This window comes from Salvia splendens, chromosome 11 (assembly GCF_004379255.2).
Source record: "Salvia splendens isolate huo1 chromosome 11, SspV2, whole genome shotgun sequence".
NCBI classification, from domain to species: Eukaryota; Viridiplantae; Streptophyta; class Magnoliopsida; order Lamiales; family Lamiaceae; genus Salvia; species Salvia splendens.
In genome coordinates, this window is record NC_056042.1 from 25,405,080 (window position 1) to 25,432,839 (window position 27,760).

The 27,760-nt window shown below is 39.1% G+C and overlaps 2 protein-coding genes and 1 long non-coding RNA gene across 5 annotated transcripts; 2 read left to right on the plus strand and 1 right to left on the minus strand.

Annotated features, from left to right (window-relative positions):
• The first annotated feature begins 1 nt into the window (after window position 1).
• LOC121756134 lies at window positions 2–1,026 on the plus strand. Of its 2 annotated transcripts, XR_006040892.1 has the most exons (3): window positions 2–36; window positions 119–332; window positions 402–1,026. XR_006040892.1 is itself a non-coding variant. In XM_042151596.1 (2 exons), the coding sequence occupies exons 1-2, from the start codon at window positions 164–166 to the stop codon at window positions 683–685; spliced, it is 453 nt and encodes a 150-aa protein (XP_042007530.1). In that variant the 5' UTR covers window positions 8–163; the 3' UTR covers window positions 686–1,026. The 2 variants fall into 2 exon arrangements, 1 of the variants encoding a protein (XP_042007530.1); XM_042151596.1 differs by having other exon boundaries at window positions 8–332.
• A 7,924-nt stretch (window positions 1,027–8,950) lies between these two features.
• On the plus strand, window positions 8,951–18,785 carry LOC121756132 (nucleolin-like). 2 transcript variants are annotated; one of them, XM_042151595.1, is made up of 7 exons: window positions 8,951–9,206; window positions 14,424–14,515; window positions 14,634–14,697; window positions 15,582–15,714; window positions 15,796–15,942; window positions 16,051–16,190; window positions 18,700–18,785. In XM_042151595.1, the coding sequence occupies exons 1-5, from the start codon at window positions 9,089–9,091 to the stop codon at window positions 15,845–15,847; spliced, it is 459 nt and encodes a 152-aa protein (XP_042007529.1). In that variant the 5' UTR covers window positions 8,951–9,088; the 3' UTR covers window positions 15,848–15,942; window positions 16,051–16,190; window positions 18,700–18,785. The 2 variants fall into 2 exon arrangements, with proteins under 2 accessions (XP_042007529.1, XP_042007528.1); XM_042151594.1 differs by lacking the exon at window positions 18,700–18,785 and having other exon boundaries at window positions 16,051–16,533.
• Window positions 18,786–19,912: 1,127 nt separating this feature from the next.
• LOC121756137 lies at window positions 19,913–24,490 on the minus strand. Its single transcript, XR_006040894.1, has 3 exons — window positions 20,449–24,490; window positions 20,097–20,361; window positions 19,913–20,018 (listed from the first exon to the last, which is right to left on the minus strand). It is a non-coding gene; the product is annotated as an uncharacterized LOC121756137 (long non-coding RNA).
• Window positions 24,491–27,760: the final 3,270 nt, after the last annotated feature.

The window sequence follows — 27,760 nt, forward strand, 5'->3', positions numbered from 1 at the left end:
GATACGTGTGACAATCCACGCTAAAAATGGTTCAAGGTAAACGTTCAAGACTTTGGATGAACTGTTTTTCATAGATTTATTCATCAAAGTTGTATATGACTAGTGGAGGGATGCCCAGGTGCACTAGACGGGACATATATTAACGTTCGTGTTAGCATAGCTGATGCACCTCGCTATAGGTCACACAAAGGGCAGATCTCTACGAACACCCTTGCAGTCTGACAGGTTCTTAAGATTCTTTTACGTCCTACCGGGATGGGAGGGATCAGTAGCTGAGTCCCGCGTTCTCCGTGATGCTTTGACTCGTCCCAACGGACTCAAAGTCCCTAGAGGTAATTACTATTGGTCGTTTGACATCTTCAAATGGTGGTGTTCATTCGTGCAGCGTTTGTACATTGCAGGCTCGTATTACTTGTGCGATAACGGCTACGCCAATAGTGAAGGATTCCTGACACCTTTCAAAGGAGTTAGGTATCATCTTAAGGAATGGGGGCCACAACATCAGAGGCCGACTAGTCCACGAGAACTCTACAACATGAGCCATACCATGGCACGGAATATAATCGAGCGTGCATTTGCCATATTGAAATTGCGGTGGGAAATATTGCGCAGCACAAGCTTTTACCCCATTCAGACTCAGTCCCGACTCATCATGTCGTACTTTCTCCTGCACACAACTACATAAGAGGGGAGATGCTTGAAGACCCCGTTGAGCAAGAATTGGATGCCGCTGGAGAAGGGGGACAGCCTGCCCACGGGGATTACCAAAACGAAGTGTACTACGTTGACACGATTGAATCGACACCGCTGTGGAACCAGATGCGACAAGAGTTAGCCGACTACATGTGGCAGCATCAGTAGATTGATTTGTGTGTTGTTTCGACACAGAACTTAAAACCTTCTGAATTTGGCATGATGCCAAAGTAGACATCTATTTCTTTTTATTTGTGTTGTTTTATGATTTGCAAACCATCCATGCACAATTATCAGTGACATCCGGGGCTGAGGTGCCTTTTGTTGTGTGAATTCATTCTGTTATCCCATTTTTATTTTTTTTATTTTTTTGTATCCCATTTATATCGCTATTGATTGCTACTTTAACCCAAGTTAATGTTATTAAGTTGTTGTATGTTGTTCACACTCCATTTTAGGAAATGTCATGCATGCATTTTGTAGGCTGCTTTGAAGTTTGAAGTTTACATAAATCATAAAAAAAAGTTTCATTCTCAGTTTACTGTATTCCATTATTTTTGTTTAAACTTTAAACTACGTTAACTCTTTACTTATGTGACGCACAAATCAGACGAAATTTTTTGTTCCAATACGAAACAATGATAAAACTTTTTGTACCATCATAAAACAATTATGATTTTAGAAAAAACATGAGTATAACCATACACATTATTCGCTTAAATGAAGTAAAAACACAAGTATCTCACTTCAGAAAGTCGCGAGCTACTCTTCCTACCATGGTTGGAGCGATTGATGCTGTCGAGGGGGGTATGAAGAACAGATTTACGAAGCTTTTTTTTGTGGAGAGAAGGTGTGAAGAAACCTGCTCTTACCACCCCCTATTTATAGAAAAAAAATTGACCTACTGTATTCACTAGGATACCAAACAAGTGGGTGGGTATTAATGTGTGCAGATATGTGTCCCATCAACATAAATGATATGCATAAGTGATAACCTACATATGGAGTGTATATACGTGAGTATAAATATGCCCAGAGGATATTCATTACAATACAAGTAAGTGTGGTGCTGCTCACAAATTCACCAATGCAAATCCTCTACACGATATGGTGTAATAAATAAGAGTACAGAGCGAGATTTTGTAAACTCTGGATGATTGGATGGCTCATGGACTCCAACATACCATCACATCCAGCATAGACTCCAACACATCCTCCGGCTTCCTCTTGTGGCTGTTCTTCTTCGCGGAGCTTGGGCTCCTAACACTTTTTGTGTCACTGTCAACTAGCAGCACATCAGTTGTAGCTAAAAAGTTGAGGGCTTCGTCGATCTGATCATCAGTGAAGAAGTCCTCAACTGTGTACAGAGCCATATTTGGTTGTGACTCGTCTGCCACAGATGTGTCATCCCCGTTCAGCAGCTCATCAGCCTGGGTCAAATCATCTTCCCGCACCCCGTTGGCTCGATCCTTCCCGAATATAGATTTCCAGTCCTCCCAGTATGGCCACGACTTGTTGCCTATAGTTATCGCACTGCTATCGGCCTATGATATCAAAAAATGGGAGCACTGTGTGTCACAAAAAATACGTCACATATGTACGTATAGAGCATAAATTAAAACGCACCTTGACAATTTGGGCCCATGGCTCGTCGTTGCATTCAATCTTGTAGTCGTTGTTCGAGTTGAACCCGACCCCGCTATGACCAAGTATGAGAGACAGAGCTCCGTACTCACGCTCCCACATTGTGATCTTGGAGTTGATGTGTGGACACACCTTTAGCTATGTCTGGGATCTCGCGTTTCATAACCTAATACATCCTAGTGGCGTAGCCATTGCGGAATCCGTTATCAGATTTCCGCCAAACTAGGAATATGTCCGCGCCAATCTGCAGGTATGCAGGGGCGGACACACTCAAGGAGAGGGTAAGGGCTTAAGCCCTTACCCAAAAATAATATTTTTATTTTTTCTACTACTGTTTTTTTGAAAAAAATTGAAAAGTTGTCTTAAGCCCTTACTATAAGAATGGTTTTGAAGACCAAATTACTGAAAACCGAATGAAGAGAGGGGCTGAACTTAATCTGAAATTAGAAAAATACAGAGTAAAATAAAAAAAATCATGGCTATGGAACTGCCCAGAAAGAAGAAGATTTAAAAATTGTTACTAATATAATATTATTATATTATAAATAATCCTTATAAAAAGTGCCAGGTACTTATACTTGAAAAAACGTGCCAAGTCCCTTTTATTATTTTGAAATTGAAAGTACTGCGCTAAAGAACCATGTAATTTGGCATTTGCGTAAGCAAATTTAAATTCTGGTTTTTGGCCTTAAAAACCACAAACTTTCCCCGAATTCTGGTTTTTTCCACGAACTTTCAAATTTGTTTTTAAAACCACCAACTTTCGGTCCGTATGCAATTTCCCAACCCGACCCGAATACCCAATTTCCACTTAAATTTTGGCACGAAATTGTCCAACGTGGACGCCGTAAAAATGACTGGGCAACAACGTCGTTTTGTGCACGCCCTAATTTAAAACAGGTATCATGTTTATTGGAGCATTTAAGCCCGATTTAAACCTCATTTCGAGCATTTTCTTCCAGATTTCATCTCCAGGTAGGTGTATTCTTCAATTCGGCGATTATTGGACCGATTTGGTTGATAATTGCTTTCTGATTTTATGTGTTGTTTGCTCTTGTTTAACTTATTTTGGGTATTTTGGTTTCGAATTAGGGTTTGTCGATGAGTTTAACTGAAAATTTGGGTGTTTGGGTTTTCGGAAGCTTAGGTGTTGCTTAGGTGCTTGAGATGTCGTCTTCTTCACAAACATCAAGTTTGAACCTCAGTTGGAATCATAGGGGATACATTATATGCAATCATGGAGTTCTTGCTGAGAATGAGAAGTCGAGGACTGATAGTAATCCCGGAAAATGATTTTATCGTTGTTCGTCTTGAAAGGTATTTGTTACGTCTCCATTTCACCGTTGTAAGCTGACACACCATGAATTTTATGGAGTTTGGTTTAATTTTGTAGGACGTTGACTGTAAATTCTTTCGGTGGATTGAACCTTCTTCTCCCTTAAGCACACAAATTGAACTTCAAAGAACCCGTGCAGTAAAAGACCAGTCGAAGAAAATGGAGATGTCAATACTTGAAGGCTATTTCTCTTGAAGAGAAATCGAATGCAAAGATTGAAAAGTGTGAATTGAAGAAAGAAGAGTGTGAATCCCTTCAATTAAGGATTGGAAAATTAGGGAAAAAAGTGTTAAAGTTGCAGATAGTGATCATCCTGCTGTGTGTGCTAATATTTATCATTATGTAGGTTGGTAATGTTCATGTATGATCTTTTCTTTTGTGTTTGGTAATGTTTATGTAATGTATGATGGTGAATTTGTAGCCTTTTGGTACCTTAGTTTGGGATGTTAATGTTATGGAATTAGGTTTGTGTATGATGTTGAATGAGTATCCCATTGGTACCTTATTTTTGAATGTAGGATGTTAATGTTATGGAATTAGGTTTGTGTATGATGTTGAATGAGTATCCCATTGAGACCTTATTTTTGGATGTAGGATGCTAATGTTATGGAATTAGGTTTGCGTATGATGTTGAATGAGTATCCCATTGGTACCTTATTTTTGGACGTAGGATGATCTTGATGATATACACCTCTTGTTGCTGCATTTAGGGTTTAACACAAAAGTAGAACACAATTGTTACCAAAAATACACATCTAGAGTGCATAAACTTAGATAAAACACAAAAGTAGAACACCAAAAGTAGATATATCAAAATGTAGTCAGATACATCATCAAAGTAGAACACCAAAGTAGATACATCATCAAAGTAGACATCAAAGTAAAACCAAATTGTTTCCAACAATACAAGTCATGGGACAAATATTCTTCCAAGTTCCAAATAGTTAAGGCTGATCAAAGTTTGCCAACACACTTCATCAAAAAACCATCAACAAACTACCTAAACACGACTCTCTTGGGTAGCTAAGCCAGACTGTGCTCCAGATCCTGAGGGTGCTTGTTGCCGGCGTGCTCGGCCTGTCTGTGGGCGTGGTCCTTGCCGGCGTGCTCGTTGCTAGTGTGCTTGTGGCTGCGGGTTACAGGTACCACCTTTCGAGGGCGCCCTGGCTTCCCCTAATAAGAACAACACAAAATTAAATCCAAGATTGAAGTGCATTGTACCAAATCCACATGTATTACATAAATTTAAGTGCATTGTATCTTCTCCTTTGATGGCTTTGCAACTGGATCATTTTTGCAGGATCTAGTATTATGCCCCTGCTGAAGGCATCTCTGACAAGTCATGACACATGTTTTGCGAAGTTTGTTTGGCCTAGATGGATCCGTCTCCAGTGGGTCTCTCTTCCTCAGTTTCTTGGGTCTGCCAGGCATTTTCTTAGCCGAAGGTGGGGTGACTTTGTATCCTTCTGCCTCAGGCCACATATTCTCACCGTTCAAAGGTGGAATGCCAAAGCTGTAAGCCAGTTTGTACTTCTCTAAAGTGTAGTACTCATTCACATAGGATTCAACATTTTCATTCAAGAAAGTTATAACTGAACAAGAATGAATACAAGAGATTCTTGTAATATCCCAAACCCTGCACCCACAAGATCTCAAGGCTGGTGTGACCACAAATCGATGTTCTTAATAAGTCACCTCAAACTGACCCCCTAAAGCAAGCGTTGTGATACAATAACAGCTCTTATACATCAAATCCTCCACTTTTTTTATTATCCTAGGACACAATACATCATGATTGTCACGCAACTCATGCAATTTCCTATAACATCTCTCCATCAAGATGATCTAATGTCCTCTAACATATGTATCACATGCTTAGCCCTTGCATAAACAATGCATGCATTAAAGCTTCCACACACATTATTCAAGATGGAATCACTTTTCTGAATAGGAGTAATGAAAGCCTTACAAAACCTGGTGATGTTTTTGGTCATTAATAGAGCAAATGGTTCAGGAAGCTCATTTTCAAATTCATTGCAAGCTGCACGGTATTCCTCTACATATGTGCTCCTCACAACTGCCCAGAATAGACTCTTCAGAGTTGGGCCCTTAGTGAGTCTTTTTCAAATTTGAATACACATGCCTTGCACAATTTCTATTCTCGACCAGAGGAGTGAATTCCTTAACAACATTCTCCAATCCCTGTAATTGAACAAGAATAATGTAACTTTATTAAAAGTTATAAGCTTCATAAAAATCATTAAATTTGTTTGAATAATGTACCTTTTGCTGGTCACTAATGATTGTGATTCAAACACATTCACCCAGGTTCAAATCATCGGCCAAAATGCTCAAGAACCATTTCCAATTAACCTCATTTTCTGCCTGAACAACTGCCCACGCTATTGGGAAAATTTGATTATTCTCATCACTTCCAACTGCTGTCGGAATTGCACCTCCTAAATATGTCTTCAGAAATGCTCCATCCAATCCTATAACTCTCCTGCAACCCATCATAAATCCCTTCCTCAAACCACTAAAGCCAATGTAAATTCCCTTGAACACAGACCCAATACCCACATCAATCTCAAACCTGCCTTCTTTGTCTACCCTCATCAACTGTAGGACATAACTCCTAAGCTTTCCATAATGCTCCTCCACTGAGCCTGTCTGCAACTCAATTATCTTTCTCTTGACATTGTACAACTTCCACCTGGATGCATCATGTGCAAATCTCTACACTAAGTCTGCTCTAAGTTCCTTAACAGTTGTGTCAGGCTTAAGCCTAAACACATTCAAATACCTCTTTGCAATCCAGTTTGCAGAAACTATTTTGCTTCTCATATTCCTAGGGCAGGTATGTTCAAACTCCACTCTTCTTAACATAAATGCCCCAGTGGTGTTACTATAACTCCCATAGCACTTCCACTTACATGGTTTCTTGCAAGAAGCTTCCACTTAGTTCTTACAGACCCTTTTGAAATGTATTTCCCAACCATTTTCAATGGCATTGTTTGTCAAAGCATCCCTAACTTGGAATCCATCCACAAATCTCATACCAACTGTAACTTTCAATGACTTATGATCACATTTAGGATTATACACATGCCTCTTATGTCTTTCTCTAATCCTTGCTCGGACATCCTCCTCATCAGTTGAATCAGAAACAAAATCACCATCAGAATCTACAAAGTCTGACTCCCCACATCCATCTGTAGTATTAGTCACCCCAACATTAGAAACAATACCATTGAATAGATCATCAGTTATAACCCTCAAGTTTTCTTTCTTAAACTTGTCTTTAGACTTGATGAATTCATCATGATATGAATCCATCTAAGCTGGAGTCATCATCTGATTCACATTCCCTTTCAGTAGATGGAAGGTAGCTCCCATCTTCATACTCATCCTCTTCTTCGCAGTCTCTCTCATCCTCACCATCCCCATCATCCTCAGCCATCATCATCTACCTCTCTCTTTCATACTCACCATCACCACTCTCATCACCACCCTCATCACAACCCTCATATTCTCCCTCAGACACATCCTCACCACCATCAACCTGCTTGCATGTCACAGCACTATCACTATGTTCAACTTTATGTGTTCCACTAACAACTCCACCAGCAATGTACACATGTAACACACATATTCTCATTTCAAGATAAGACAACATATGCATAACATCTTTGTCGTCCTTTATGTCTACCATTTTCATAGTCCTTTGGAACCTTAAATGTAACCCTGTTCCACTGATCATATCCCAACTGCTTAATTTCATCAACCAAATCAAAATAACCAAACCTATCTGCATCAAAGTGAAGTTTAGTAGTTGTATGATTGTATCCCCCTTATATACAGCTCCAACGTACCATCTTTCACCATATTTCCACCATAATAGAATTGTATGCTAAAATCATCCATGCAAAAAGGAAAAAATAACACTAAATAAATTCTGCAAAAAGTTGAACCCTAACTTTGAAAAAGAACTTTGCACATGCACTGTTCACAAACACAAAAATCGAACCCTAACTTTAAAAAATGACAAAAAATGGAAACTAAAACCCTAATAAATAATGTTTTTGTCTCATGTTCACAAATGCACAAAAAAAATCCAACTTTGTCACATGTTCACCATGTGGGGACTGAGAGAAACAGAAAAATACTGAAGGCTGGTGGGGACCGTGACCAAACAAAGAGAATAATTTCGATTCTTAACTCTTAAAGAGTGGGGACCATGTTTCACCTTTGTTTCATTTGGTACAAAAAGTTTGAAATTTACATAAATCATAAAAAAAGTTTCATTCTCAGTTTACCGCATTCCATTATTTTTGTTTACACTTTAAACTGCGTTAACTCTTTACTTATGTGACGCACAAATCATAAAACAATGATGGAATTTTTTGTACCAATATGAAACAATGATAAAAATTTTTGTACCATCATAAAATAATTATGAAACATTTTGTACTGCACATAGACAAAGAGTTAACGACATTTAAATAAAAATAACGGAATGTACTAAACTGAAACACGAAAGAAACTTTTTATATGATTTATATAAATTTCAAACCTTTTGTGCTAATATGAAATAAAACTGAAATATTTTGTATGAGTAAGAGGTTTTTCATGGAGTAGTTAATTTGCCTGTGTGATACTAACCCGAAAGTCTAAACCCTGCGAAGGAGAAAAAATTCAGTGGTCTCAGTATACCACCATGAAAAGTATATGTGGTATGCCAAATCAATAGTATTTTGACAAATAGATATACTTATGGATCTCATCTCAAACTAGAATCACACATAGGCACACATATACAGAATTTCTCATGTCCATACATAAATCATATAGCACCATATACACATATATACGCATTAATTACTAGCTCCATATACACGCAATAACTACTACTATGCTATGCTCTTAAAAATCTTTCACATCAATTAAAAAAGCCACCATTTCATCATCACCAATAACACATTAACATGAAAAAATGCGTTGTACACAATATTTAATGGAATTATTTTTGTTATTCTATTAACAAGTATTGCACATAATAAATTATCTATATGAATGATAGTACGTAATATAGTATACTTCTTATTTTATTTTTCTGTAGAACATTAAATATGAATGATAATATAGTACTAAAATTCTTATTTTATTTTTCTATAGCACTTTAACTTAATAATCGTTGTATTCTATGTTAAAATATAAAGATAGGAGTATTTGAAAGGGTTGGGCATACGACCACTGAATTTTTTCTCGCGAGTGAGAGGGTTTTGTGTTCGCCGTTTTCCATCTTTAATCTCTACTCCTCCGCCGGCATTTTCCGGCGAAGACGCCTACATCTGCCTCAGCGTTTTGGAACCCTTTCAAATACTTGTATAAGTTTAGTCAGTGAGAGGAAAAATCATGGTGAGAAAAAGCGGCAAGTTCAAGAAGAAGGAAGATAATGGCCGTCCCAAGAAAAAAAATTCAATTCGATTTGATTCGGATAATGAAGACATGATGGACGACGACATTGATGTTTGTATGTCATTTGTTTTGATGCTTCTGATGCATGAAATAGGAGTGAAATAAATGCTGAGGTGGCCACATGAAATAAACGTGTGCATGGGTGCATGCACACGCGAGTTGTGTGATGTGGAGCTGAATCTACACATAGCATGAGTTAGTTAGTTGTTATTAGTTGCATTGTTACTATATAAGCTGCTTTTCAATTCATTTTGTAACTATGCTTTTGAATTAATGCAAATTCCCCTTTCCTCTGTTCTATCTTCTCCTTCGCGTCATTCGATTTGTGTAGGTGCAATTCCGGTCGCCGTTCACAACTCCGGCGACCCCAATTATGCAGATCCTACTCCTGTGATGGTTGAAACACGCTCCGGCGACATGCGCCGATTGAAAGAGATGCTCGCGGCCGCTATGGCTGATCTCTCCGATCGAGTGGCTACATCTGATCGGCGACGTGAGGAGCTTGATAAGATCCGCGACACTACGGATGGATCGCGCGATCTGGCGATGAAGGAACTCCGTGAAAGTCTTCTCGCTCTACAACTCCAACAAAACGAGTTCCTCAATCGTTTCGCTCCGCACGCGCACGACGCTAGGCAATTTGCTGGTGTTGGCGGTGGTGGAGGTCCCCAGCAACGTCAGCAATACTTCGCTACGCGTCAATCTAAAGTCGGATTTCCAATCTTCGCCGGCGAGGACTTGGCTGGATGGATCCTTCGCTGCGATCATTTTTTCGCGGTCGATTTGACTCCTGAGGACTCTAAAGTCCGTCTCGCTGTGATCAATTTTGAAGGAAGAGCTCTCCAATGGTTCCAGAACTGGTCTAAATACCAGGATCGGGCTATGACAACTCCATGGCCGTTATTTTTGCAAGCGCTCGAAGCTCGATTCGGTGATCAACTATTGGGAGATCCAATGACTGAATTACTCGCCCTCAAACAATCAGGTTCTTTCGCTGACTATCATGACCGTTTTGAACTGTTATTGGGCTGTGTTTCCCTCTCTGAGTCTTATGCAATTAGCCATTTCATTAATGGTTTAAAACCTATTGTTCAAAAAGCCGTCCGCATGTTTATGCCTCAGACTTTAGCACATGCATATGCTCTAGCTAGATTGCAGGATATGTCTGTGCCACTTAAAGAGAATGTTACTCCTAATAATCGTAGATTCACCCCTACCGATGTTCGTTCTCAAAACACCTCCATACCTCTACTCCATACACCAATTACCCCCACGTTTAAATCTAGACGTTTACTGACTGAGGAAGAGATGGCGGATAAACGTGCTAAGGGTCTCTGTTATGGCTGTGATGAGAAATTCGAGAGAGGACATCGTTGTGTGCGGAAGCTACTTTATTTGTTGGAAATTGATGATAATCTACCACCTGTAGAGCTAGCTTCTGATTCCTTGTGTGATGAGATGGGGGAGGATGAGAATGAGAACCCTCTCATTTCGATACATGCTATCAACGGTTCTTCCTCACGGCATTTTCGAACAATGAGAGTTACTGGCCGCATGGGGAAGAAGGCTCTACACATCCTCATTGATTCGGGGAGCACACATAACTTCTTGGATCTTCATTTAGCTAAGAAATTAGGCCTCAACCTGACTGCTGTTACTCCAGACTCTGTGAATGTAGCGGATGGGAATCGATTGGAATGTAACTCTATGTGTAAGGGGTTGAAATGGTTCTTGCGTGGTACTACCTTCTTCACTGATGTACTTCTTTTACCCTTCGGAAACTGTGATATGGTGCTTGGTATACAATGGTTAGAGACACTTGGTGATATTCAGTTGAACTTTAAAAAATCTAACCATGGATTTCACCTTGAATGGGATGAGACACATGTGGAGAGGAGGCCATAATGAGACCATTGTTCAGGCTGTGTCTGAAAGAGAGATGAACAAACTATTAGCCCATACTGAAGGAATATAGCTATGTTGCATTCAAATGACTGGAGAAGGCTATTCTGAGCTCATTAATATTCAAGGCTCGACTGAGACAGAACAGCATATTCCCCCTCAGATCCAAGAGTTTCTGGATGAACATAAGTCTATTTTTGCTGAACCTACAACTCTTCCTCCCATGCGTTCCCATAACCATAAGATCTCCCTGATGCCTGATGCCAATCCAGTAAACTCGAGGCGGCCTTATAGGCACTCAGCTCTGCAAAAGAATATTATTGAGAAACAGGTTGCTGATCTGCTGCAGCAAGGCTTCATTCAACCGAGCTCTAGTCCTTTTTCTTCCCCGGTGGTGTTAGTCAAGAAAAAGGATGGTACATGGCGCATGTGTGTTGATTATAGACGGCTGAATAAGGTTACTATCAAGGATAAATATCTTATTCCACTCATTGATGAACTTTTGGAGGAGCTTAGGGGAGCATCGGTTTTCTCTAAGATTGACTTAAGATCTGGTTATCATCAGATCAGAATGGAGTTACAAGATATTCTTAAAACTGCTTTTAAAACTCATGATGGCCACTACGAGTTCGCGGTGATGCCCTTTGGTCTCACCAACGCGCCGGCTACATTCCAAAGTTTGATGAATGATGTTTTCCGGCCTTACTTGAGGAAATTTGTCTTAGTATTTTTTGATGATATTTTGATCTATAGCACAGATATGAAGGTCCATCTCGAGCACCTTCGGCTGGTTTTTCAGAAACTTCAGTCGCATTCTTTATTTGCCAAGGCTAGCAAATGTGAGTTTGCTAAACACCACATTGAATATCTGGGACATATCATCTCGGCTCAGGGTGTAGCCACTGATCCTAAGAAAGTAAAAGCAATGCAGGAATGGCCCAAACCCTCTGATGTCTCCAAGCTAAGAGGATTTCTTGGTCTCACCGGCTACTATAGGAAATTCATCAGGAACTATGGTATCATATGTAAGCCTCTCACGGACCTATTGAAGAAGGATGCGTTTCATTGGGATGCTGATTCTGATAGAGCCTTCCTTGCCTTAAAACAAGCTATGATTTCACCTCCGGTACTTGCCTTACCCGACTTCTCTATTCCTTTTGTAGTAGAAACGGATGCTTGTAGTTATGATATTGGAGCTGTTTTGATGCAACATAATCATCCCATTGCTTTTATAAGCAAAGCTCTATCTCAAAAGAATAAAGGCCTCTCTGTTTATGACAAGGAACTACTAGCCATAGTCTTTGCGGTTACTTATTGGAGCCATTACTTGGGTGCTATGCCCTTTGAAGTTCGCACGGATCATAAAACTCTCAGTCACTTAATGAAGCAAAAGTTAACTACACCGGGGCAACTTAATTGGCTCTCTAAATTGATGGCCTTCGACTTTGTTATCACTTATAAACAAGGCGTGGAGAATGTAGTTGCGGATGCACTCTCTCGGGTGCATTCCTCTGAAGTGTTTTGTATGGCCATCACCACGGTTTCTACGGATCTGTATCCCTCCATTCAGGCTACGTGGGAGTCGGATCCTTCTCTTAAGCTGCTCATTACTGAATTACAGCAGCATTCTGCTCCTAATTCCAAGTTTTCTTGGCTGGGGAATCAATTGAGAAGGAAAGGGCGGTTGGTTGTGGGGAATGATGCAGCATTGCGTCTGAAAATCATATCTCTTTTCCATAACTGTAGTTCCGGGGGCCACTCAGGCATCCTAGCTACATATAAGAGGTTATCTTCTCTTTTCTATTGGCCGAATATGGAGAAACAGATCAGGCAGTTCATTCGAGAGTGTGACATTTGTCAAAGGTTTAAGTATGACAATAGTGCTTCTCCCGGCTTGCTTCAACCCTTGCCGATTCCTAAGGCTGCTTGGTCTCAAGTTAGCCTTGATTTCATTGAGGGAATTCCCCTCTCTCATGGGAAATCTGCTATTTTGGTAGTGGTTGATCGACTAACCAAGTTTGCGCATTTTGTGTGTCTCAATCACCCGTTCTCGGCATTATCAGTGGCTCAAGCTTTCCTTGATCATGTCTTTAAGCTTCATGGGCTTCCTACTATCCTCATTAGCGACCGGGACAAGGTGTTCCTTAGCCAATTTTGGTCCGATTTCTTCAAACTGCAGGGGGTCGAATTACATATGTCTACGGCCTATCACCCTCAGTCCGATGGCCAAACCGAGGTTGTTAATCGTTGTTTGGAGACTTATCTCCGTTGTATGTGTGGAGATCAACCGGCTAACTGGAGTAAATGGCTGAGTCTCGCGGAATTCTAGTACAACACGTCGTTCCACACTGCAATTGAGACTACACCATTCGAAGCTCTATATGGTTACCCTCCGCCGATCCATATTCCTTATTTCAGAGGCGATTCTTCGGTGCATGATGTTAATGAGAGCCTCTTGGCTAGGGAGGCTATGTTAGACGTGCTTAAGTTCCACCTTGGACGTGCTCAATGTCGCATGAAACAACAGCACGACAAGCATCGATCGGATAGGCAATTTGCTATTGGCGATTGGGTTTACTTGAAACTATAGCCTTATCGTCAAAATACTCTCCGTGATCGTCAGTTCCATAAGCTCAGTCCGAGGTACTTTGGGCCCTTCAAGGTGCTTGATAAGTTTGGAGAAGTAGCATATAAGTTGGCGCTTCCCGCAGAGGCTAAAATTCATCCGGTTTTTCACGTTTCTCAGTTGAAAAAGAAGCTGGGCTCTCTCTCTCAACTCCATGGTACTCTGCCAGTGGCTGGTAACTCTACATTCTTGGAACCGGTTCAGATTTTGGATAGGCAATTGGTAAAACGAGGCAATCAACCGGCGACCAAGGTCTTGATTCATTGGGCGAATTCTTTCCCCGAGGATGCGACAAGGGAATTTCTCCATGATATTCGGGAAAGGTTTCCTCATTTCCAACCTTGAGGGCAAGGTTACTTGAGGGGGGACGTTTGATGCATGAAATAGGAGTGAAATAAATGCTGAGGTGGCCACATGAAATAAACGTGTGCATGGGTGCATGCACACGCGAGTTGTGTGATGCGGAGCTGAATCTACACATAGCATGAGTTTGTTAATTGTTATTAGTTGCATTGTTATTAGTTGCATTGTTACTATATAAGCTGCTTTTCAATTCATTTTGTAACTATGCTTTTGAATTAATGCAAATTCCCCTTTCCTCTGTTCTATCTTCTCCTTCGCGTCATTCGATTTGTGTAGGTGCAATTCCGGTCGCCGTTCACAACTCCGGCGACCCCAATTCTGCACCAGCTTCACATACTTTTCAGATACACAATTGTTTTGGTAATTTCTCTGTTGTTTTAGTCCACAAGAAAAGGGATGTTGTACCACTGAACATACACGAGGATGTGGAAGAATCCGACGAGGATGCCGAGCAGCCTGTGCTTGATTTTGAGGTTGAATTTGTTTGGCTTCAAGGAATTTCTGTTTATTTGTTCTATTTGATTCTTAGATCAGAAATCATTGCTTTGACCTATTTTACTCTTTTCATAAATTTTCGGTCTTATTTTTTAGGATGATGATGAGGAAGATGCACACACTGACGAAGATAAGCCGCCAAAGGGTCTGGCTGCAAAAAGTAAGCTAGCTTCTTTGTTTCTTTAAATATTTTTGTTTTTGCATATGACATTGATATGTTGTTAGGTGGTTCTGCTATCCCTGGAGAATGAAGCTTATTTACATATGATTAGTTTTACAGTTCAAATCAATATGAGGGGAATCTTGTGATAAATCATATACCAAGTATTGAATCTTTTAATTCCATAGTAGTAGAGTCATTTTATTTTCTGCACTCGTTTTGGAAAAATGATAATAAATAGATAAAGTTAATAAAGAGTAAAGTAAGAGAGAGAATAGTGTAAAGAAGACTTTTATATACATTATTCTTTTTTTTTTACTTTACTCTTTCCCCACTTTAACTACATTTATTATCATCTTTCCAAAACAAGTGAAGAAAATGAAATGAGTTAAATGACTCTACTACTATGGAATTGAGGGAGTAATATATAGTGTTCAAAAGCATGCCTGGGGTGCTCGGCTGCTTCGATAGAAGCTTACAGTATCTTAAGATCACAGATATGTTATTAGATTGATTACAATTACAATACTCCATTTCTCGTTCTGTAACAGTATGATAAACATCATAGTGTTTTAGTCATAATGTTTCTCACTTATTAGAGGCATGACTGACATGAATCCTTAATCTTCCCTTCATTTTGTTATTATTGCACTATGTAATTTACTCCAATGATGATGATATGACCTTGATATATATGCTTGCAACTTGCAAGAGTATCATTTAAATTTAAAAGGAGTTGATTTTGTTTGTTTGTTTTGGACTTGAATTATCTGATTGTAGTTGGTCACATCTCCATTTTGCGTCTCTATTATTTTTCCTGGTAAATACCTTTATCTTAAATGTTTTGTAGTCTAAGTTGATTATGGGGTTTCTATAGTTGCAAGAACACAAAAATTTTTGCGGGCTAAATTTGGCGATGTTGAGGATGGAATTCTTGCTGATGCTGATGAAGAAGAACCAGGAAGGGATTTTTGGGGTAAAAAAAGTGACCTGTATGGTGCTGATGTTGGCAATGAGGTTTGTTTACCCAACAATTCATGTTTAGTTCTTGGCATGTTATAATCATGACTTGTTTTAACATTTTGTTCTTATCTTAAGCCACAATCAAGTGATGATGAAGATGCTGCTGAAGAGGAGGATGCAGTTTTGAAACGACAAATGACAATAGCGAATAATCTATCAATGGAGGATTATGGTGTTGTAGATACTAGCCAAGATGAGACAGATAGGGAGCTCACGTTTCAGGTGAAAAAATGTGTAACAATTTTGTTCAACAAATTCTCATGCTATAGTGTCATGATCTAGGGTTTGAAAGGAGCTATGTTGATTATTCAATATTGTGTCACATTTCAGGAAATCCTGGACAATGGAAATGTTCCATCGAAAGCTTCCCTCGACAAAGAAATCAAGGTTGAAGAAGGAATGACATATGAAATAGTAAAGAAAGATTTAAATACATTGACAAAGGAAGAGCAAATGGATGTTGTGTACAGGTTAGTTTTGTTTTCAGTATCCTGATCATCCTGGAATAGCTGTCCTAATTAGGGATGGGATGGCTTGTGACTTGGTATAGTTTTCATCTACATCAGTTGTCATTGTATGCATGTATGATATTCAATTGAGACTTTTAAATTGTATCAAGTACATCACCAACTTACAAATTTTCACAATTAGAACAACCAACTTTCTATAAAATGGATACAAATCTGATGCACACAGAGCAAACTTAGCCTAAATGATGCCATTTTCTTCTGATCAATTTTACCAAAATTATGTTGATGCCTTTCCATCACATATACCTGAATTTTGTTTAATTATTTTATTGCAAAAAAGCGAAGTAAGGGCACCCGCAACGCGTGCCGCCGGCGTTCCGCGTGCCGTTCCGCCGGAACGGTTTCGCCGCGGAACGCGTTGCGGCGCACCGTTCCGCTCCCATTCCGTTCCCATTCCGTTCCGCGTGCCGACGGCACGGAACGCGGCACGGCTTGTGCCGCCACGCGCTCGGGCGACGTGGCGCTCCCCGCTTCGTGCGTGCTTCCCACTCGCCGGCCGCGAGTGGGACACGTCAGCGATGACGCAATAATTAATTTTTTTTTTTAAATATATTTTTATAAAAATTTTTTTTAAACGGTCATATTACCGTTTTTTAACTTTTTTTAATTTTTTTTATTTTTATTTTATTTTTATTTTCTTATTCTATAAATACACCTAATTTATTACATTTCACACACAACTACACATCTACTCTTCCTAAACCAACATCAATTCCTCTCCAATTTTCTATTTCAATCTCCTTCACAAAATGTCCGGCGACGGATTACGGCGGTGGCGGCTCCGGTGGATGGATCTCAACGCGTTCGGCGATTGGGAGACCATGTACACAACACACTAGGTGGTTCCGGTCGTCGACGCGGGCACCCAGGGGTCGGCGACGCGGGTGGGTACCAACCACCCACTTTCGATGTGGATGCCTACGCTCGACCACCCGGCTCGCGGCTTTCTCAGGGTTTGTCCAGATTCGGGAGGATATCCCCGTAGAACCCACCCAGGGAGGAACCGAGGCGGTGGAAGCTCTAGGGCTGCGTCTGAGGCACCCGAGGAGGAGGAGGGGAGGAACTGGAGGATCTGGGCCGGCATCCGTACAACAACGAAGAAAATAAGGCGTGTACACCGCCTGGCTCACCGCCGATCCCATCGTCGAACCAACAAGCCGCCAAGTGCTTCTGGGAAAAGGTCTGTGATGTCTACCACCAGACTAAGCCGAAAGGGCCCGGAAGCGCAAATATACAATGCTCCGTGCTCACTTTGGCCGAGTCGACGCACAGGTCAAAAAATTTTGCGGCATCTACGCGGCCGAAGCGGCGAAATACCAAAGCGGAGCTTCGGCGCCGACATTCTGAGGGCGGCTTGCGCGTCTTCTACCAGGACACCGGCCTACAGTTCAAATATGTTGATATTTGGCAGCTCGTCAAGGACGAGGAAAGGTGGCCGGCGGTGTCCGCTCGAGCTCGGGCTCAACCTCAAAGCGCAACGAAGCACACGGCGAGCGGCCGCTACTCGTCTGGTGACACCGGTGAGGCAGCGAGGGTACACCGCAGGTGTTTGGGGGTACGGGGATCCAATGCCCGACGAATACGGTGGATCCAGCCGTGGGCGCTGTCGCCCGCAAGGGACGAAGGCGGCGAAGACGGCTAGAGCGAGGAAGGGCCGAGGCGAATCAAGCCAGTCGGCTCTCGGGATCGGGCTCGCGGGGAGGCTCGGACACACTTATGGTGGCGTACATGACCGCCACAATGGGACACTTCCCGCTTCTCGTCTCGTAGCCCAATTCACGGCCTGGTGGAACGGAATTGTGTATATGGCATCACAACTTGGCCTTTCGACTCCCCTCAACCTCGACCGCCTCCGGAGGATGATTCGCCGGCGGAGTAGTTTTTTTATTTTCCCACGTTTAATTGTGTGTTTTTTATTTTGTGTTTTTTATTTTTTAGGATTTTAATTGTGTGCTTTTTTTTATTTTTTTTAAGTTTAAGTTGAATTTTTTTAATGTTGTGTGTTTTTTAATAAAGTGTGTTTGTTTTTTATTAAAGTGTGTTTATTTAAATTGAATTGGGTTGGAAATAAAAAAAATGAAATTGAATGAATAGTCATTTAAGGAACGGTTAAGGAACGAAGGGTTGCAGGTTCCGTTCCTTAGTTAAGGAATGGAGTAAAAAAGTACAGTGGGGCCCTCAAATAGTGGTTTAAGGAACGGTATAGGAACGGTATAGGAACAGCGTTGTGGATGGCCTAAGTGTTGTATGCACAATAATTTTTCAAACTATTTATGTAGTACGGTACAACAATAATCGTACCGTGTCGAAAGGTTGAAATGTGATTACAGTGCATTTATGTTTTAACAATTAATTAGCCTGACATCTCATTATGATAAAGTCATGGTGCAATTGCAACACAGACCGATCTGTTTATGCTTACCGGCTAACCTAATGATTGGTTTTAAAGCTCTGCTCCGGAGTTAATTGGCCTTTTATCAGAGCTGAAAGATGCCCTTGAGCAACTTGAGAACAAAGTGAACCCACTTGTAGAAAAGGTATTAATTATCGTCCTATGTACTATTTGGTTGTACTCTCTCTAGTTCACTACGTTGCGCATAATGCTTTGTATCATTATGTTAATATCTACCTTAGTTTTACTTGATGGAAAAGCTCATTGATACATTATAGATTATATGAATTCCAACAATTTCTTATTGCCACCTTTGTCTGCATCTTTTGTTTACAGTGGTAAGAAAATTCTCATTGAAGGTACCAATACAGCTCAGCATGGTAAATGAAAAGATAAATCAGTGAAAAAAGAAATTGGATGAAGTGGATACTATAGTAAAAATCATAGAAGACAAATGTAGATTGTAAACTAAATAAATTTGAAATAGTTACATTTTCATTTATGTGTACTTGTATTTTGGATATTATCCTATTTTATCAGGCTTATAAAGAGTCCTCTATTGAGATTGGGGTGCTGCTTATTTATGTGCTATACAGTCTATAGCTTTATCATGCACAAAGAAGAGATTTGTCATCAGAATACTTTTGATACAATTTTTTTTGTTTGACGATAGTGGGGAAAAGATAGACCCATGTAAGAAGGAATAATTTTAGTATGTTACAATTATATATCAAATATATTGAGACGGATCACTATTCTTGATTATTATGCTTCAATCCGATGTTATGCTTGGACTAACAAATTTGTCAACGACATGGCATATTCATGCTTTGATTAAGACATAGAAGTGGATACCGTTGATATCAGAAAGGAGGAAATGCAAGGTCATACCCCATCCTACTGAATTACGGCGCTTGAAGAGTGACCAACCGCGTTTGATACGGATCTTTCCACGTGTATTGGCAACCTGCATCTCCCACGTTGAACCATGGACCGTGAAGTACGCTTTACACGGGAACACCGAGGGTATAGGTATCGCTTCCAGAAATCGAGGGGCATTTCCTGATGATGAATGTACCGAGTAGTTTTGTGAGATGCAGCCTATGTACCTCAATGTATAAATGCTATGTGAGACGAAGTTGTATGTAAAATATCTGAATGCGATTCATACCAACGTGCCATTGAAGTGCGCTGCAGAAAGCACAACGCTGAATGATGGAGGTGGTCCATCACCGATGGAAAGCGCGCGACACTTGTTCTTAAGTCATGGTCATCAGCCCTGTCTTCGGCCTCTTCGTCGGAGGTGTCAAAGTCATCGCTGGTTTTCACATCCGGATATAGGTCGACATCACTCTCATATGCAGGAGTCAGTGAGGCTACATATAGTATATATCAACATTTTAAACTTCAAACACAATTATTTCAAGACAACCAAAACTTTAAAGTCCACTGACCGTCGTAATCTGGTCTCGACGGACATCCGCTGAAACTGTTGAACCTGTAGACTTGGAACTCTCCCCCTCCCACATAATGAAATGCAAGGAAGTCTGCTTGCGCCAAGAAATTTTGGCGAACAAACTCGTTCCAACTAGACCTAAAATAGAACCCGTTTTCCACCTGCACTAACCTTACAACCCAACGTCGCCGATTTTGCATGATTAGGGTACAGTTATGTGGCAAGTTCCGACCATGCCGGTGCACCCACTCATGAGGTACCTTCTACATAACATAAAACATAATTTCATGGAGTTATATCGGAAAGTAGCAAACGATGCGTGCTATGGTTCAAAGAAATAGGTAACTTACTAAACTTTCGAGGCAGGTTTCCACTGAGAATGTTTTGCAGAATGATGGGATTAAAAAGTCAAACTCCAGTTAATCAAAACAAGTGCTCATGAACTTGTCGAGGCGGGTTCACATAGTGGCAGTCGATAACAGTACAGAGACAATAGCACAAATAAAATCATAGTACTCAAACAGCCATTTGATTTTGATTTGAAATATGAGCGAATCTAAGATGGGCACATACGAGATCTGGAAGATATGTTAATCGAAGAGTGAAGATGGTGATAACTTATCGGAATAGGAATTCAGCAGGAGTTTGCTGTTTCCGAGAGTAAATTTCGTCAAAAGCCTCCGCGGACGAAGAAGAATCGTTGCCCTAATATTTTGTTGGTTGATAGAGGGAAGAGGAAAGTAATTGAAGGAATAGCAAACAATTTAGCCGGCGAGAAGTTCAAGACACTTTTTAAAATTAACTTTCCAATTCCAACAGTGAAAAGAGGATTTCAAACTACAGAACTCCCGGGTCAACGAGGTTTGTTGTCAAGGCTACAAAACGCAGAGAATATCGAGGATAAAAATAAAATTCTTGCTTATTCCCATCTACAAAACACGCCCTAGGAGTACTTCCTGAGAATCTCTGCTACGGATCAAGAGTTACCTTTTATGCAGATCTTTTTATTAGAAGAGTTGAATTTGACTTCAAATCTTCTACTCTCTCCGTCTTATTCAAGATGTTCATTTTTTCTTTTTAGTTTGTCACATTCAAGATGTCCAATTTCTATATTCAGAATTAAATCTCTCTCTCTCTTCTCTATCCTCTCTCTTCTCTTCTCATTAAAATATTCAATTACTTTTTCCATTCTAGTACTTTATTACAAACAATTATTCCATCTAAAACTTCGTGCTATTCAAGAATGTAACCATCTTGAATAAGACGGAGGGATAACCATCTTGAATAAGACAAAAGTTTGATTATTGTATGGGCAATAAACTATCAAACTTTTAGATCTAGAGTTACATTTTATGCAGATCTTGTTATTAGACTAGTTGAATTTGACTTCAAATCTTCTAGATAATTATCTTTAATCAAAAGTTTGATAATTGCATGGGCAATAAACTATCAAACTTTTAAATCTAGTTATAAAATATCGCAAGAAAAGAGGAGGAAATACAAAAATGCCTCTCTCAAAAATTTCAAGAAGTGGGACACGAATTATGATCAGATAATCTTCCCATATTTATAGACTATGTTTGGCTAGAGATTCAAAGATATTTGTATAGGCTTTATCCAGACAATAGACTTCTTTTTAATTAAATTGAGCCAAATATAATTAAAGTCTTTTAAGTGACACTAGTTAGTGTTACTATTATGATTAATAGTATTGATATACCATCGAAATCCATATTACATAATCTTGACTCCTTTTTAATTCAATTAATTTCATGTGTTTAAAATATTCTATGTCCATTAATTACTTGCGTTTTTTTGCTAGCTTAATATCATTAATTTCTTTTTTCAAAGAGTGTTAAGAGTTCTGACTAACTTTATTTTTATTGTTCAGAGTAAATTACAACTAACTAGGTCTATGTACTACAAAGTATTAAGAGTGTCCACAATAGAGCCGCGGCGGCCTATTGCTCGCCGCCGACCGCCGCGGCGGTGATTTCCGGCAATTTTGTTTTCCTTAATTTTTTCATTTTTATGTTAATGAAGTAAGTTTTTTTTATTTCTAATTATGTCATTCTAGTCGAATTAAAATATACCAACAATTGATAAAATAATGTGATTTGCGACTGTGGCGTGGCTGTTATTGATTGGGTTGAACAAGTTTTTGTGGTTGTGGCGTGGCTGTTCCGCTTCTATTGTGGATACTCTAATAATCTAGCTCTTCTCGTATGCTAATGATCTCCACTACTCAAGATGCAATAAATATAGGGATGCAAAAAACTCACACATATTAACAAGTCAAAGTAGTACTCCCTCCGTCCCTCTTTAGTAGAGGCGTTTAATTTTCAGCACTCGTTTTGAAAAAATAATAATAAATAATTAAAATAGAGTAAATGTAAAATAAGAGAAAGATTAATATAGAGAAGACTCTTAACTTTATTATTCTCTTTTTTACTTTACTTTCTATGCACTTTAACTATTTATTATAAATTTTCCAAAATGAGTGCTCAAAATGAAACGCCTCTACTACAGAGGGACGTAGGGAGTATAAGACCAACATCATATGCTCAATACTGATTAAAAATTAAATAACCACCGAAATTTAGTATGACCAATAATATCATATGCTCAATGTCTTAAATATATATTGTTTAAATTTGGCTTGATAATGTCTACTTTTCTTGATTTTTGTATTTAGACCATTTTGTTAAAATTGTGTAGGAACAGAGGCTTGAAATAGGTGCACCATACAAAGTGCAAAAGTTGGATTCGAAACAGATAACAAAAGTGGCCCAGCGACCTGCTCGGTTCGCAACCATCCAATACAGCGACCCGCTGACTTGATATGCTTACCAACCCAGCGATCGACTGGGTTGTAGCTGAGATCTAAAGAAACTCTAGTGGCCCGCTGACTTCGCATAAAGGCTAACCCAACGACTCGCTAGAAAACGTCTGAGAGAACAGAAAGTCTCAAGCGACCCGCTGAGTTTCCACATTTGCAAACCCAACGACTCAGCTCATCATAATGACCTAAATTTCTTGCATTTTAAAACCAAACCTATCCCCAACTATATAAACGGATCATTCAAACAAGAAGGATCAACGAATCAAGAGAGAGAATACGAACAAGACGACTCTCTTCTACATTATTCTTTCTCTTACTTTACTCTATCTCCACTTTAACTATTTATTATCATTTTTTGAAAAATGTACAAAAAAGAAATGACTCAAGTAACGTGGACGGAGGGATTATTAGTTTCGTACAACTATTTTTAGTATTCATAAAAAGTGCATCAATTATTTTAAGAATCAAATAGTCAAATTTCGGTTATTATTTATTTCTAATATGGAATTAGGACGTCTTAGTTGGAACAGACTAAATATAAAAGATGGATATCTTGAATGAGACGGGAGAACTTAGTTTATGTTGATTTATGCTATGAAATATACCCTAAAATATGCAACAATAATACACCTATTTAAAAATACCAAATAATACAGCGTTTCTCCTTTTTAGGTCCAACGTGCATTTTTGTGTTTAAACTTTAAACCTTTTGTAAACATTTATACACCATTCACATTTTACAACACCAACTAAAACCCGAGAGATGACTAAATATAAATCCCAAATGCAAAGCATAATAAGTAATACCTCCAAAACAAATTAATGAAGTGACATCAAAAAGATAATTTTCATACCAATCAAGCCAAAACAAATGTAAAAATGAAATAGTATGAGAAAAGATCGTACCACTTAAATTGTTGCCACCCAACATTAATTGTTGAAGCAATGTCAAGTTTCCAATCTGTATTGGCACGTGTCCACTGAGGTTGTTGCTGTATAAAGACAGATACTTAAGTTGTGAACAGTGATCCAAACTTGATGGTATTTCCCCTATGCAGATTGTGTTTACACATATCAAATGGTAAACTACTAGACAAACTGTTATTCCTCAAATCCAAAACTTCTAAAGTGGACATGTTGAAAATAGATGTGGGAATAGGACCATGAAAAAAGTTCTGGCTCAAATCTAAAGACACAAGAAAAGAAAGATTTCCGATATATTCAACTGGTGGAATGGTTCCTACAAGACCCATGGACGATATATTCAACTGAGTCACTTTGTGATAACGAGAATCACAAGTTACTCCGATCCAACTACAGATATTGCTCTCACTGCTCCAATTTTTGTTCAATATGTTATGGGGATCGAAAGAGATTCGAGATCTTGTAGCAATAAGTGCCGAACGATCAATATTCATATCTGAGTTGGCTGAGCTATAATCAATTAACCAATGAAGTAGAAAGAGTAATGTAATGAGGAGGTAGAGATGTGAAGACCTATCCATTAGGCTTGATTTTGAAGTAGCAACGTGTGGAGGTAGACAAAATTTGAGCTATCTCTCTCTCTCTATATATATATATTCGTTTGTGATATCATTTTCTATGAGGCAGTAGTAAATTAATTAGTCATGAAATACGTCAGATAAACATTTCGCAGAAGTCTTATGCTTAATCCGTCTTCTTCAATCCTAGCCCTTCATATTTCATCAAAGGACCGAGATTTAATTAGTCTTAATTATGATATGTCGGTTGGTCTTATTTATGAATCATGATAGTGAGAAAGACAAGCTTATAAATTATAATTAGATTTTCGTCTAAAACAAACCGCAACGAGAAATAAATCAAGCACCCGTAACGGTGCTAGCCGGTGTCTTGTCTCATCTCGCCTGGACAAGAGAGACGCCGGCCACACACTGTTAGTGTCTTGTCTCAAAGAGTGTCACGCAGGGGAGGCAATAATCAACGAAGCGCGCCACGCCATGCCCCCACCCCCCGTTTGCCCATGGCTCCTACCAATCAAATATCATATTACTATTTTTTTATAATAATGGATAAAATTGGATAATTTAAAAAGTTTTCACTTCTCCAAATATATCGTTTATTACCGTTTTATACCCAATTGAATACCTCACTTATCACATGCTTCCCCCTCTCATCCTAAAATATCTATAAATACCTCACTTATCACATGCTTCCTTCGATCCCCATTAAATATCCCATATTTTCTTATTTGGACGGTCCCCAATAAATGTCTCATTTCACTTTTACTATTTTTAGTAGTGGACTTCACATTCTACTATCTAATTCTCACTCATATTTCATTATAAAATTATTATATAAAAGTAGGACTCACTTCTACTCACTTTTTCTACCCATTTTTCTCCACAAAATCAAATAATTTCTTAAAATCTGCACCGATCAAATATGAGACATTTAATGGGGACCAGAGGGAATAATTTTTTTTAGCCCAAAAACTTTCTCTCTCCATTTCTCACTTATTCTTTCTCTCTAAATTTTTCATTCTCAATTGAGAAAATATGGCTGGCCAACCCAGAGCAGCATCAATCCAACCAAGCTGCTCTAGTGGCTTGGGAGTTGATATCAGGGAGCTTTCACTTCCTAGGAGGTCGCAGGTTCGAATCCTAGGAAGTGCAGATTTGGGGATTAATTTCTCCTTGGGCCTGTGGGCCCAGAATGACAACGAAGCGCACCTACGGGGTAAGACGCTTCACCTCCAACTGTTAGGTCGGGGGTCCGAGTCACATCGGAGGGTAGATGGGGAACCATCGTCGATCCTCCTAAAAAAAAAAAAAAAAAAAAAAAAAAAAAAACCCAGAGCAGCATCAATCTCAACAATGACAACGTGCCGTCGCTGGATTATTCGACACCGGGTACCCAAGGCTCGTCGACACCCAACTACTAGAGGTCATGGACCCCAACTGATGATATCTACCGACTCCCATATTGCACTTGCAGTACAGGTCGACGCAATCATTGCCCCAAATTTGGGGGGGCAACTACCGAATTCCAGAACAAATGCACAAGAAATTCCGGAAGCCGACATCCAATTCGAGGTCAGTGTCTGTCATCCCTACATCGAGACGGTGAAATTGTTCGAAGTGTGGGTCGCCACTTTGGAGGATCTGATCATGGGAACCCAACAACACTGGAATATTTTTTTCGGCTAGGGTAACTGAAACCTACAACAAAGTGCGGTGTGTAGGAACTTCCCCCATAGGTGGAAGATGATTCGGAGTCATTTTGACCGAGTGAACAATGCTATCCAAACTTTGGCATCTATAGGAATGAAGAACTGCAGCTCCCCCTGCGGACCTGCCGTCGCCGCTGACTAGGTAATTTTAAGGATTTTAATTATGTAATTTTAAATTTATCGGAATTTATAATATAATTTTTAATTGTTTAAATGAAATGTTTTTTAATTAATTGAATTTATAAATTAAAAATAAATTAGTGTGACCCATGACTAGTTAAGGATGAATGATTGTAGGTATTATCTTCTGAATAAGAGATGGTATAAAAAGTGGTGTGTGGCTCATGATTAATGTAGTTAAAAGATGAATAAGAGACACTGTTATATGGAATTATCATTGGATTATAAATAAACCAACTACTCCATCTGTTCGCCATTAATTATCACAAGTAGGGATGTCAATCGGGCCAACCCGTTCGGGTTCGGGCCAACCAGTTCGGGTTGTCGGGCCATTCGGCTACGGGCTATTCGGGTTATGATTTTTTCGGGTTATAAAAGTTCGACCCTAACCCTAACCCTTCGGGTTTCGGGCTAACCCACCGGGTTATTCAGGCCAATGCGTATTTTTAATTCTTTTAATATTTTCAAAAAATAATACGTATTTTAAATTTTCTTTAATTATATACATATTTTTAATTAATCATTCAACAATGATATACATATTTTTAATTTTCTTTAATATTTTTAAAAAAGATTAAGTTATTTAAATTTAAATAACTTATTCATTACATAATTATTTATAAAATATTTATCAATAGTATGTTTATGCATTTAAAACATAAATCAACACTTTGTTTCAAAATTTAAACATAAATCAATTCGTAGAAAATTAAATAAAATTTTCATAACGTGAGAGGTGCATCGTAGATGTAACAAAAATATTTTGAATTGTTAAAGAGTGAATTATCAAGATGCTAGCTAATTGGAGTAACTCTAAGTTTTCTTGAATTATGATTAGTCAAATTTAATTTATTCCAGCTGTAAATAAGTCAAATAATAATTTATCTTTGTTTTAAGAATCATCAAAGTATGCATAATTCAATGACGAAGCGGCGTCAAAACACTTTGCACTATTATATTTGAAATATACTAAAAGAAAGCTTTTATATACGAGTATTTATGAATCCATGAACCACATGGTGATTTTTTTCGTGATCTTATATAGTCGGTTGACGTATTTGGATTTTGCATGGTTTTAGAGAGTTGTCTCGGATGATTTAGATTATATTTCTATATTTTGGTATGTTTATATGTTTGTTGAGAAATGATAGAAAATTGATTAGAAAATGTACACAAAATATGTGGATGTGCAGCAGCCTTGTTTGAGTCAATGTTTCTCGCGATTTTGAAGTATGATAAACCTCTAATACATATCATTCTCTTCGTCTTCGAAAGAGCTTCGCGTGGATATATTGCACGCCTCAATCGGAGCTTTGTAGAGAAAGTTATGACCGTTACAAAAACTGCTCGTTGTGCAGAAGCCTTCAACCAGACGGGCCGACCCGTAACCCGAACGGGTCAGCCCGCCTAACCCGACAACCCGAACGGG

Bases quoted from the DNA above. Each gene is read 5' to 3' on its own strand.
- LOC121756134 (XM_042151596.1), top strand. From the start codon at position 164: ATGCACCTCGCTATAGGTCACACAAAGGGCAGATCTCTACGAACACCC. The intron at 333-401 runs GTAATTACTATT...TGTACATTGCAG, and splicing joins CGGACTCAAAGTCCCTAGAG to GCTCGTATTACTTGTGCGAT.
- LOC121756132 (XM_042151595.1), top strand. From the start codon at position 9,089: ATGGTGAGAAAAAGCGGCAAGTTCAAGAAGAAGGAAGATAATGGCCGT. The intron at 9,207-14,423 runs GTATGTCATTTG...CTGTTGTTTTAG, and splicing joins GGACGACGACATTGATGTTT to TCCACAAGAAAAGGGATGTT. The intron at 14,698-15,581 runs GTAAGCTAGCTT...TATAGTTGCAAG, and splicing joins AAAGGGTCTGGCTGCAAAAA to AACACAAAAATTTTTGCGGG.